The sequence below is a fragment of the Engystomops pustulosus genome, chromosome 9 (assembly GCF_040894005.1).
Source record: "Engystomops pustulosus chromosome 9, aEngPut4.maternal, whole genome shotgun sequence".
Classification (NCBI taxonomy): Eukaryota; Metazoa; Chordata; class Amphibia; order Anura; family Leptodactylidae; genus Engystomops; species Engystomops pustulosus.
The window spans coordinates 58,012,872-58,026,908 of record NC_092419.1 but is presented as its reverse complement, the minus strand read 5'-3'; the positions used below and the strand labels follow the sequence as shown (position 1 = coordinate 58,026,908).

Here is a 14,037-nt window from a genome sequence, read left to right as displayed (position 1 = left end):
AGGGATTTTATGAAAATTTATATTTTTGGCGAGTTTTTTGGGTTTTGTTTTTACGGCGTTCACCGTACGGGTCCAATAATGTTTCTGACTTATTGTACAGATTGTTACGGACGCGGTGATACCAAATATGTGGGGGGTTTTGGTGATTTTCAGGTATTTTTACTTTATTAGATGTGTATAGGGAATGTTTGTGTTTAGGGGACTTTAACTCTATTTAATTAATTATTTTTATTAAAAATTGTGTTTATTCAGTGTTTTTAACTTTTTTTTCTTTACTTTTACAGGTTAGCTTGAACAAGTGATCCACTGATCACTTGTTCAAGCTATTCTTCACCTAATACAGTGTAATACAGATGTATTACACTGTATTATGTGAAACACTGAGCATGCTGCGCATGCTCAGTGTGTCACAGCCGGGTCCTGCCAGGAGGCACGGACCCGGCACCCGGAAGAAGATCGCGCAGCCCCGGGCACCGGCAGTCCCGGGGCTGCGATCAGAGCAGCGGGACCCCCCCGGTAAGCGCCGCGGGGGGGTCCGAATCCTGTTAAATGCCCCTAGCACGCCGCGGTCAGCGCGACCGCGGCGTGTTAGGGGTTAACACCCGCGATCAGAGAAATCTCCGATCGCGGGTGTTAGAGGAGGGTGTCGGCTATAATAAATAGCCGACACCCGCAGCTTCTGGCCCCGGCTCCATTCAGGAGCCGGGGCCAGAAGTTTGACGTACTATTACCGCATATTACCCCACCGGCCGGGCCCCCCCCCCCTCGTGTCTTAGAGTCCGGGCCCCATAGGGCAGTACCAGTTGTACTGCCCTATCGGCGGCCCTGTCTATCCTAAGGTATTGGTATACCTTTGGTATTCAAAAAACCATAAGGTCTCTAATTTGTTTATAGTGTATAAACACATAGGGGACATTTATCATTTCAAATCTGTTCTATGTTGTTTATTTTTTGTGCAAAAATGCGCAATTAATGTCAATTGCGATTTTTTTCTGCCTATTTTTATTGCAAAGGTGTTTTAACGTCAATCTTGCAAATGTTCCCAAGGCAACCAATGTTTCATTGTTTGTGGGTGTGCAAAACCGTGCAACGGGGGATTTACTATTGCGATTTTTTTTTTTTTTGCACAAAAAAAATCGCTCAGTCACTCCACCCTGGAACAGGTTTATGCTTGTTACATTTTTAAATACTGTATTGAGTCCCTATAAATGAATACAGGGGAACCATTTAATTTCAAGGACGATATATTTAGATCTGATCTTCCACATTTACTATTTACTATATATATTTGTAATTATTGGCCTAGTTTACAAACAAATATTTTTCAAATATTTCTTTTATGTATTTGCATATTTTTAATTAAGAGTGATTTTAAAAATATAAAATTTAAATTATTACCTTTTTTATATTTGTTTCATGTATACATTTTTTTGTTTTATTTTTATTAATAAAAATGGAAATTGCAAATAACCCACACAATGTTAAAAATCGATAAATAAAATAAACCACAGATATTTCTGATTAAAGACAAAATAGAATACAAAAATGCAAACAAAAGAACATAGAACATGGAGACATTTATGACAACATAAAAAGACTATGCTAAATTAGGCACATACCTAGAACAAGGTCTATATCAATACACCATTTCAAGAAATTATAAATGTCCCCCATAGATCTCATGCTACTGCATTGAATGAACCATGTGAACATTACTTCTCCATGCCTTCATGCAGACTTTAGAAATATTGGGAAGTAGCTTGTAGATCATATATTTGGCATACATCAGGTACCTCTCATTCTGCGTTCCAGCGCTATGCATTTAGTTACAATTCTAAATGTATGATCATAGGTTTGGGGCAGTTTGGTTTTATTTATTTGAGTATGGGTGTTTGTCTTAGAAACTGTTAAAACACTGATTTACACACCCTAGATGACAGGACATAAAAATTTTACCTGTCTGAAATCCCACTCGGTAGGAATATCTCCATAACATGTCATCTGATGTAGTCTGCAACATACTTATTTTATATTGTTGATTATTCTTTAAAGGATATCTACCACCAGATTACAGGTGGTAGGTCCTAAGAAGGCTGCTCGTTACCTCTAGGGATGATGGGACTTCTTTTCACTAAATCCTGATCCTCCAGTGTTGCGAAAAAAGAAGTTTATTCAAATATGTTAATTAGCCGGAGGCACACATCACTCGAAATGTGTGACAACTTTTTCAGGAACGAGTTCTCACAATCACAGTCACCGGCTGTCTGTGAAGACAAGGGAGTGATTGAGAGGTGAATATGAATAGGTGGTGGGGGGGTGCATAATTACAAAGTAGCAGGACATCCATAAGGCTCTAAGGTGATGTGTGCCTGAGCGCCTCTGACTAATTTACATATTTGAAGAAAATAAAATGAAATTTGAAATTGAAAATAGAAAAGGAGCAGATTATAGCTCCTTATAACAGGCAAGGGAAGCACCATTTGGACACATTCAGTAGATGAGCCATAAAGCACTTATTCATGAGATCTTCGATAGAGGTGACAACATACTAGTATTTCTGACTGAATTACATTAACTTACTACCTACAGTAGAGTACAACAGTTTTCATAAAGGATTTGTATCTAAAATACCAAATTACACTCATGTTTTTGTTCTGTTTTTTTTTTAGACATGGAAGTGGATACTAGCTCCAATTATTCTATATGTGCTTGAAAGATTTCTGAGGTTTTATCGCTCACAGCAAAGAGTTGTTGTTATAAAGGTGTGTATAATTACGTATGAAATTTTTCCAATGTACATCCAGAACCTATGTTTATGGTTTAAATTGAATCTCCTTCCCACGGGGGGCTGCTGGGGAACTGGTGGGATCTGGGGATCTGGGGAATCATCACCAATGCATCAGTATTGAATTCTCAGTAGTGTTCATTCCTGTACATAACAACTTCACATGCGCGTGTGCCAAAAATAACAGTACTTATCATATACAACTACAGAAATTCCTAGTTATTACATCAAGTCACTGCAGGGGATGTGTCCTTGGACTGTAGTCATTCTAGTTCCTTACATTCTCCATTAGGCCCACCATTACTATGCTTGCTCTTCCAGCCTCATATCCTTCCAGTTGAGTTCACCACACAGACACCTTTTGTTCTGGATGTTCTCATTATCTCCATAATCTTGGTCCCCAAACATAATTATCCCCTAACACCATACCCCTAAACGACATCAAAACTGCTACACAGAGCAACCCTAAAAATACTTACATCACATACATAATACTTACTTACCTCATATTGTGGCCCCTCTCATGTCCCCTTTATATTGTGGCCTCTCATCTCCTTATATTGTGGCCTCTCATCGCCCCTAATATTGTATCCCCACTCATCTACCCCTTATATTGAAGCCCCACTCATTTCCCCCTAATATTGTAGCTTTTCTCATTTGTCCTTCATATAGTGGCCTCTCATCTCTCCTCATATTGTGGTGCCTTTCTTCTCCTCCTCATATTGTAGCCCCACTCATCTACCCCTTATATTGAAGCCCCACTCATCTCCCCCTCATATTGTGGCCCCACTCATCTCTCCTTCATATTGTGCCCAGTCTCATATTGCCCTCATACTGTGGCCTCTGTTCTCATCTTCATAATTTGGCTCCTTTCATCTCCTCCCAATATTGTGGCCCATCTCATCTCTCCCTCATATTGTGCCCCCTTTCATCTGCTAATTTTGTAGCCCCTCTCATCTCTCCTTTATAATGTGGCGTCTCATCTCCTGATATTGTGGCCTCTCATCGCTCCTAATATTGTGGTGCCTTTCTTCTTCTCCTCATATTGTAGCCCCACTCATCTACCCCTCATATTGAATCCCCACTCATCTCCCCCTCATATTCTGGCCCCACTCATCTCTCCTTCATATTGTAGCCCATCTAAACTCTCCCTCATATTGTGGCCTCTGATCTTAACCTTATATTGTGGCCCCTTTCATCCCCTCCTAATATTGTGGCCCATCTCATCTCTCCCACATTCTCCTCATATTGTTCCTCCTTACATCTCATCATGTTGTAGACCCTCTTATCTATCCTTCATATTGTGGCCTCTCATCTCCACCTCATATTGTGGCCACTCATCTCACCTCATATTGTTTCCCATTTCATCTCCCCCTCTCATCTCACTGTCCCTGTTCCCCGTCAACTCTCCTCTTTTCCTCTGCTGCTGCTACGTGCTGTGATGCTGGCAGACGTAATGATGACATCACATGATGCCTGCTGGCCACACAGCTTCAGCAGGGGAACAGTGATGATGCAGGGTGCCACTAGCTTTCTGCGGCATCATGTTATCAAAATCTAGTCTGGACGACTAGGAGTTGAAGCCCTGACACAGCCAGCAGGGACACAGGTCAGTGGCAGGGTCATCAGCCGGCATGGGGTAGAGCTAAAGGTATCAGGGCCCATCGGTGCTTTAACTGATGTAGTAGTGGGCCAGTCCAACCCTGAATCCCCCCATTCTAGGCCTTACATTATAAAATGCTATCTTATGATTCCTCCACTGTATAATGCCACCTAATGTGGGCTTCCACTTTATAATGCACCCCTTATTGTGACGCCACATTTCATAATGAACTTGCCAATCACATGCCTGCCCATGCAGTCTAGTAGCCCTATACTTTATATAACACCTCTCTCATGTGGTCCTGACACTTAATAATGCCCCCTCAAGAATTGCCTCCATAGTCTACTCCACTGTAATTCACCTCTCACCCCAATTCCTGTTGTTTCTGTAGGATGAGCTGCATTAGGTAGTTAATTTATTGATTGGTTTACATTAATTTATTTGTTGGAGGGGGATGTGAATGCAAAAAGTTACTGTACCCCATTTATGAAAACATATATTGAACTAAAATATCACCTGCAATGCAGTGAAGATTCCTTGTACAGCATCCTTGTAGTGCCTATATAGCTGCTTTAGTTATTTGGGGTTTTTAAAGATATGGGTATAATTGAACACACAGAAGTGGCACCAGAACAGAGGCTTATGAGATCATGTGAAAAATGCTAGCCAGACAACCAAATTAACCTAAGTACTGTGAAACGTCTGTTTCTGGTTACATCTACATCAGTCTCCATTAAAGAGAACTTGTCTAAAAATCTAATTTGAATAATGGTGACAGAAGGCAAAAAGTTCATAATAAAAAATGGAAATCCAGTCCCTTGAACATATATTAAAGGGTTGGCCACTTTTCAATAAATCTCTTCCATTATACATGTCTCTGTATGTACACTCACCGGCCACTTTATTAGGTACACCTGTCCAACTGCTCGTTAACACTTAATTTCTAATCAGCCAATCACATGGCGGCAACTCAGTGCATTTAGGCATGTAGACATGGTCAAGACAATCTCCTGCAGTTCAGTTCCCCATCAGTATGGGGAAGAAAGGTGATTTGAGTGTCTTTGAACGTGGCATGGTTGTTGGTGCCAGAAGGGCTGGTCTGAGTATTTCAGAAACTGCTGATCTACTGGGATTTTCACGCACAACCATCTCTAGGGTTTACAGAGAAGCGGCAGTTCTGTGGGCAGAAATGCCTTGTTGATGCCAGAGGTCAGAGGAGAATGGGCAGACTGGTTCGAGCTGATAGAAAGGCAACAGTGACTCAAATCGCCACCCATTACAACCAAGGTAGGCAGAAGAGCATCTCTGAACACACAGTACGTCGAACTTTGAGGCAGATGGGCTACAGCAGTAGAAGACCACACCGGGTGCCATTCCTTTCAGCTAAGAACAGGAAACTGAGGCAACAATTTGCACAAGCTCATCGAAATTGGACAGTAGAAGATGGGAAAAACGTTGCCTGGTCTGATGAGTCTCGATTTCTGCTGCAACATTCGGATGGTAGGGTCAGAATTTGGCGTCAACAACATGAAAGCACATGAAAGATCCATCCTGCCTTGTATCAGCGGTTCAGGCTGGTGGTGGTGTCATGGTGTGGAGAATATTTTCTTGGCACTCTTTGGGCCCCTTGGTACCAATTGAGCATCGTTGCAACGCCACAGCTTACCTGAGTATTGTTGCTGACCATGTCCATCCCTTTATGACCACAATGTACCCAACATCTGATGGCTACTTTCAGCAGGATAATGCGCCATGTCATAAAGCTGGAATCATCTCAGACTGGTTTCTTGAACATGACAATGAGTTCACTGTACTCAAATGGCCTCCACAGTCACCAGATCTCAATCCAATAGAGCATCTTTGGGATGTGGTGGAACGGGAGATTCGCATCATGGATGTGCAGCCGACAAATCTGCGGCAACTGTGTGATGCCATCATGTCAATATGAACCAAAATCTCTGAGGAATGCTTCCAGCACCTTGTTGAATCTATGCCACGAAGAATTGAGGCAGTTCTGATCGCAAAAGGGGGTCCACCCCGTTACTAGCATGGTGTACCTAATAAAGTGGCCGGTGAGTGTATATGTGCCTGTGTCTTTGTCTCATGTGAGAGCTTCAGCCTTTCCCTGTTCTCACCATGCTGCTCTTTTCTCATAAACACAACTTCCTGTTTCCCACTCCTTCAGCCAGTCCTAATATTTTTTCTTCTATTATCGATCTCACTGACATACACAGGGAGAGGGGAGCAGAATGAGTCATAATCTCCTGCTACAGGTCCCTCCTATTTATCAGTGTTCAGACATGTAAACAAACATTCTACAGAGTGAACAGAAAGTCTGCACACAGCGCTAAAGGAAGCATCAGTGATGATAAATCAATTGGTGAACATTCAGGGAAGTTTTTTTATTTTTCAGTAAAGGTAAAAGGGCAATTTATGCTGAAGAGTGGCCAACAACTTTAAATTACAATGGTTCTCAGAGACTGATCTATCACTGCAACAGTCCATATAACCACATAATTTGCTAGTTAATGGGTAGAACTAAGTCGATACATGATCCTCTTTGAGGAATTGTGGCCCCTGGATTTCTGAAACTTTGGGTTGAGCACATTTTAGTTTTATTCTGAAAGGCTATACATTAAAGATAAACTGTATAAAAAGGGTGTAAAGTGTAAAACTCTAGCAACAAGGACTTAAAAATAGGCCCAGTAAAAAGAAAAAATACTGGCCTAAAAGTAGAAAAAAACTGGTAGAATTCCTAGATTTGTCTGGCAGCTACTTATGTAATTTCTCTTTCTTCCTATTTCTTCTTTTACTTTATTATTTCCTTTAGACTGTCAGCCATCCATCAAAGGTCCTTGAAATTCAAATGCAAAGAAGAGGATTCAAAATGGAAGTTGGCCAGTACATCTTTATCAACTGTCCATCAGTCTCTCAGTTAGAGTGGCACCCTTTTACTCTGACATCTGCCCCAGAAGAAGATATGTTTTCAGTGCACATTCGATCTGCAGGAGACTGGACTGATAATCTTTTTAAGGTCTTCCAAGAGAAAGCGGACAACCCACCACGGTAAGATTTGTATCTCTTCTTTTTTACACTTAGGCCCCTTCCACACTTGCGTTGCAGATCAGGTCAGAGTTTGATCAGGGTTTGGTCAGTGAAAGACTGACATTTTGCATCAGAGTTCAATCAGTTTTCAGTCAGAGTTTGTTCAGTGTCTCAGTTTTTCATGCGCATTTTCAATGCAATTTCAATGCATTCAGGACTGAGCTCTATCTTTTCTATGGCAACTGCTGCGTGAAAAATGCAATGCACTTGCATTGAACTTGCGTGTGTCTCAGCGTGCAATGCGTTTTTGATGCATCTCTATAGTATGGTGAGTTTTTCACGCGTGTGACTTGCAAAAGTAGAGCATGCTGAGATTTAAACGTGCGTTAAAAAAACCGCACGTGTGCGCATGAAAAAAATGCAAGTCAAAAATGCAAAAATAGTGTTGCATCTGGATGGAGTCACATATTTTCACCCCCCCCCCCCCATCTTTAACTTTTTTAGCTGATAGAACGTATATCGACACAAGTAAATGTATTCTACTTTCTATTACTCGGACATTTACAAACCAATAATTTTCCTGCATTTATTTTCAGTAACCAACAATTTTAACCCCTAGGCGCACCTGGGGTTACATCCCTGCGGCTAGATACATCCCTGCGGCTAGATACTTAGCGCAACGGGACGTAGTATAACATCCTGCTTCTGGCACCGGCTCACGAATGGAGCCGGCACCAGAAGCAGCGGCTTTCAGCTGTCTATCACAGATGATACCGCACGCTAACACCCGCAATCAGAGCCGGCTTCGATCACGGGTGTTAACCCCTTACATGACTGCGGCATGTAAGGGTGTTCCTGCTATGGATCGGATCCCCAGTGCCGCTTACCGGGCATCCGATCCTCTTCTGGGCAGCCCCGAAGTCTGCTGAGTGCTCCGGGGCTGCCCGATCACCCTGGCAGTCAGATCCCTTCCGGGTCTGACTGTAAACTGTCTGAGCATGCGCCTGCATGCTCAGACAGTTTACACTGCTCTACATTGAAAAAGTATTGTAGAGCATCGCTGGTTCAAGTTCAAGTAAGTATAAGTAAAGAAATGTAAAAACACTAAAGTTAACGCATTAGAATAAATAAAAAATAAATACATAAAAATATAAGCCCCTAAAATGACACTTTCCAATATAAACACTTAATAAAGTATAAAAAAAAACACAAACGCACAAAAAAAAACACATATTTGGTATTACTGCATCCCTAACAATCTGTTTAATAAAACAGAATCATTACTGGACCTGCATGGTAAACGCCGGGGGAAAAAAACGCAAAAATTGTTCCAAAAAAAGATCATTTTTAATTAATACCTTTAAAAAATGCTCTAAAAAGTGATTAAAAATGTTACACACTCTAAAATAAGAGCCCTAAAAAGAACAACTCTTTACGCCAAAAATAAGCCCCTAACCAGATTTGTCAGCCGAAAAATAAAAAAGTTATGCATATGGAAAGATGGTGATGCTAAAATGAACAAAATTTTTTCCAAATGAGTTTTTATTCAGTAAAATTGAATAAAATATACAAAACCTCCACATATTTGGATTCCCTACGTCTGTAACAATTTGCATAATAAAACAGAATCATTATTGGGCCTGCAAAATGAACCACGTAAAAAACAACCTCAAAAACACTCCGAAAAAAAGATAATTTTTAATTGCTAGCCTTTAAAAAATGCTCTAAAAAGTTATTTAAAAAAGTTATGCACTCTAAAATAAGAACACTAAAAAGAACAATCCTTCTCGCAAAAAATAAGCCTTTAACCAGATTTGTAATCCAAGAAATAAAATAGATATGCATATGAAAGTCGGTGATGCTAAAACTAACATTTTTGCCAAATTAATTTTTAATTCAGTAAAAATGGGGGAAAAAACTATATAAATGAGGTATAATCTTAATAGTGGAGACTCATAGAATAAAAATAATATACGGTACTATTTTTACGGCATGGTAAACGGACAAAAAAAAAACACAAAAAATGTTCCCAAAAATTGATGATTTTGATTTCCTCCACCAACAAAGAGTTAATAAAATCTCAGCAATTAGCTACAGATGCCCCAAAATTATGTACCAGAAAAGTGCATCTCATGTGGCAAAAAAATAAGCCCATATAGGTCCACAACAAAAAAAACTAAAAAAATTATAGCCTGTACAATGTGACAATGCAAATCTAATCTGGATTGCGCCTCCTTCCCTTCTATGCCCGGCCGTGCGCCCATACAGCATGTTACCACCACATATGGGGTATCCGTGTACTCGGGAGAAATTGGGTATCAAACTTTGTGGAGCCTTTTTTCATTTAATCCATTACAAATGTTTAATTTTCCACCCAAAATGAATGTATTGTCAAAAAATCTTACAATTTGTAGACCACACCTCCATTTTGTTTTAACCCCTATAAAACATCTAAATATTATTTTTGGTGGTTTTTCCAAAAATTTTTAAAATGGCACCCAAATTCTGAGCCTCATAACATTCTATTAAAATATGTGGAATCTTAAAAAACCATCCAACATAAAGCAGACATTTGGGAAATGTAAGTTATGAATTTATTTGGGTGCTATGACTATCTGCATCAAAAGTAGAGAATTTAGAACTTTGGAAATAATTAGTTTTAGAATTTTTAGGCTTTAGTTTTTTTTCATAACTAAACACAAAATATATCATCCAAATTTTTAAACTAATTTGAAGTACAATGTGTCACGAGAAAACAATCTCAAAATCCCTTGGATATCTCATAGCGTTCCAAAGCTGTAAGCACTTATAGTGACACAGGGCAGATCTGAAAAATGGGTTCCGAAGGGGTTAAAAACATGGTAAAAACATTTAAAAACGCAAAAACGGAAGCAAGTAGTGAGGTTTTTTTACTACTTGCTTATGGTTTGCTTTTTTTTATGTTTTTAACATGGTTTTAAAATTGTTGGTTACTGAAAATAAATGCAGGAAAATTATTGGTTTGTAAATATCTGAGTAATAGAGAGTAGAATAGATTCACTTGTGCTAAAATATGTTCAGCCATTTATTCCCCCAGATTCTGTAGTACCCGGCTCTTTATCTGAGCACAGTGTAATCTTTTTTGCTATTGTGATGCCCCCTGAAATTTTTCTAAATCTTTTTTAGTTCTATTTTATTTTTATTTTTGCCTTTGCAAGAGAATTTTCGAGAACACCTATGTCTGCCATACTGGTTCAAGCTTATTTTTATGCTCATTTTTATACGCAGGCACACTTACCGTATATACTCGAGTATAAGCCAACCCGAGTATAAGCTGAGACCCCTAATTTTACCCCCCAAAAACTGGGAAAACCTATTGACTTGAGTATAAGCCGAGGGTGGGAAATGCATTGGTCACAGACCCCCCCAGTATATAGCCAGCCCCCTATAATATACAGCTTGCCCCCAGTAGTATACAGCCTCCCCCAGTAGTATACAGCCTGTCCCCAGTAGTATACAGCCTGCCCCCAGTAGTATACAGCCACCCCAGCCTGCCCCCAGTAGTATACAGCGTGCCCCCAGTAGTATACAGCAGCCCAGAATAAAAAACAAAGAAACTTATATACTCACCCTCCGGTGGCCCCAATGCACAGAGCTGCTCCCCCGATGTCATTGCGGCTCCTCTTCTGGCTTCCCGGCTCCTCTTCTTGCTTCAGCGCCGGTCTTCTGTCTTTTTTAAAATCGTGCTGGGCGCCGCCATTGTTCTCTCCCGGGCGGCGCCTAGTATGCTGACGTCATACTAGGCACCGCCCGGGAGAAGAACATGGCGGCGCCCAGCACGATGTTAAAGAAGAAAGAAGACGGGCGCTGAAGCAAGAAGGGGAGCCGGGAAGCCAGAAGAGGAGCCGCAATGACATCGGGGGAGCAGCGCTGTGCATCGGGCCACCGGAGGGTGAGTATATAAGTTTATTATTTTTTCAGTCCATTTTTAATTATTTTTTACTCGTATTGACTCGTGTATAAGCCGAGGGGACATTTTTCAGCACATTTTTTGTGCTGAAAAACTCGGCTTATACACGAGTATATACAGTATACTTACAGCTTTTCTTTCTTTTCATCTTCCCTCTGTGAGGGGGCTGTTGTGCCTTCTTGTTTTCTATTGAAAATTTGTCAATAAAATCTGTTGAAACTTACGAAAGTAAGAAAAATATACTTAATTCTGACTAGATATTTCTTTACTGATTAAATATTACACCTACTCCATGTATCATTCTTGTATGAACACAAATACATAGCTCTGCTTCACATAAACACATAGGGCCACATTTATCACTTTTGTGCGCCTAAGTGTGGTAGTTGTGCCTAAATTCTGGCGCACTGTTTTGCCAGAATTATCAGAAGCTACAACCATCTGTGATAAGTTAATTTCCTGCCTCTTATTAATCACTTTACTTTAACACAGTTTAGGCACAATTTTGGCGCAGTTAAGGCGCAATGTTAGATTTGGGCACTTACATGTGATCCTGCTACAAGCTTCTCTCTGCTTCTCCCACAGCCCAGAATGAAGATAACACTCACAGCAGCACCCAGGTGTGTGACACCCAGCACCCAGTGATCTCTTCAGCAGGAGCTTCTCCTGGAGGGGATCCCCCAGTGCTGATCCCCCTGCTGCACCCCTGTAATTCTGCACAGTATCCCCCTCAGACACACTGATGTCTGAGGGGGATACTGTGCACAATTATATGGGGGACACTTGTCTGTAGTATCTGCAACATTCTGCAAAGTTCTCAGCTCTTGCTTTGAGCTCAGGATTTTGCAGAATGTTTTGTAAATAGAAGGTGATGAACTGTAAATAGAGTCTGCATAGTATATAATGTCTGTATTATCTGTTCTAGTGTCTGCAGTGTCTGTCTGAGCTTTGCTGCTAGAAATTAGCTGTTCTGCAAAGGGGCTCAGTATCACTTCTCAGTTTACGCCACCTTCGGGCTGGAGTGTTTTTGCACCCGTTTTTGCGCCTAAATGAAAAAGTTGCAAGTGATGAATATCATTAGGCGCAGCAAAACATCTGGATTGCTAGGATAAATGAGGGAAAGCTGGTTATTTTTGCTGCATGGCTAGTTTGGGGTTTAATCGGAAAAATGGCTCAAAAACAGTGCGCCCGTATGAAAAGGTGCAAAAAATAACAGAAAAAACGAGTGATACATGTGGCCCATAAACAGCTTCACACTTTGTTTTTCAACATATACACAATTCTCACACAGTCCTCTCTATAACAGGAGTGCAACACAGAACCTTTATATATATTAAAGGGGTATTCCCATTACAACAAATTAATGTTAGTGTTTGCATTATAAAAAGTTGTACAATTTTCCAATATACTTTTTATATCAATTCCTGACTGTTTTCTAGATCTCTGCTTGCTGTCATTTTATAGAAAGCTTCTATGTTTACTTCCAGTGGACAGAAATCTGACCATGGTCACACAGGTGCATGGTTCGTTATAACACAAAGCTCTTAGTACTCTTTGATACAAACGAGCTGCACACATGTGGAAGTAAACATCTGGAAGTGAACATAGAAGCTTTCTATAGAATGACAGCAATCAGAGATCTAGAAAACCATCAGGAATTGATACAGAAAGTATATTGGAAAATGGTATCACTTTTTACCATAAAAAACATTAACATTAATTTGTTGAAATGGGAATACCCCTTATTATATTCAATGTTAGTTATGTTATTCTCCAAAATCAACTGAACAATTTGCATTTTTAACAGTCTTGCAGTAGATGGCCCATTTGGAACAGCCAGTGAGGATGTTTTTCAGTATGAAGTCAGCATGCTGGTTGGTGCTGGTATCGGTGTTACACCATTTGCTTCAATCTTAAAATCTATATGGTACAAGTTTCAAAATGAAGATCACCGCTTGAAAACCCAAAAAGTAAGTTGTTTCACTAAGCACTGATAGAAACTAAACTTATAGAACAAGGCATAAGATATTGCAATATGGTAAGGAGAAAGAGTGACCATTTATACTTTCCATCTGCAGATTTACTTCTACTGGATCTGTCGTGAGACTGGAGCTTTTGCCTGGTTTGCTGATTTGCTTCGTTCCCTGGAACAGGAAATGATCACCTCGGGAAAAGATGGATTTCTTAATTATCGACTCTTTTTGACCAGCTGGGATAGCAACATTGTATGTGCTATTTTAACTCTATTTAAATGCTATTTAAAAATAAATATGCAACCATGGTACAATAATGTATAGCTGGTATAGTTGCTTACAACATTATTAAGCTGATGGTAATACCTTTAAGCTAGAGCTCTAGGGTCTTAAAGGACACCTGTCATCAGGTCTGTGTCACTAGTCCTGTCAACACTACCTGTTGGAGCAGCTCACAAGGATCCCATCCCAGCCTTTATCTAGTTATTTCATACATTAATCATTGTAAAATCATCTATTTTTTATCATGTAAATGGTCACATGGTCAGAGGCATTGATGTCACTCCTGTTACCCCTCCCATCTCCTCCCCCTGCTCATGTCTGTGTGTAATGTATAGTAAAGCATGGCTAGTGTGTGTGTGCTGCATCTGCTGACATGCTGCATCCTCCTAATATACAGGTG

The 14,037-nt window shown here is 40.2% G+C and overlaps 1 protein-coding gene across 3 annotated transcripts in view; it reads left to right on the top strand.

Annotated features, from left to right (window-relative positions):
• NOX1 (NADPH oxidase 1) overlaps positions 1-14,037 on the top strand; it is a 112,051-nt gene that overhangs the window by 83,729 nt on the left and 14,285 nt on the right. For all 3 annotated transcript variants that reach the window (XM_072123195.1, XM_072123196.1, XM_072123194.1), the window contains exons 8-11: positions 2,670-2,762; positions 7,219-7,454; positions 13,190-13,352; positions 13,461-13,607. In XM_072123195.1, the coding sequence (XP_071979296.1) occupies positions 2,670-2,762; positions 7,219-7,454; positions 13,190-13,352; positions 13,461-13,607 (639 nt within the window). The remainder of the gene's footprint in view (positions 1-2,669; positions 2,763-7,218; positions 7,455-13,189; positions 13,353-13,460; positions 13,608-14,037) is intronic.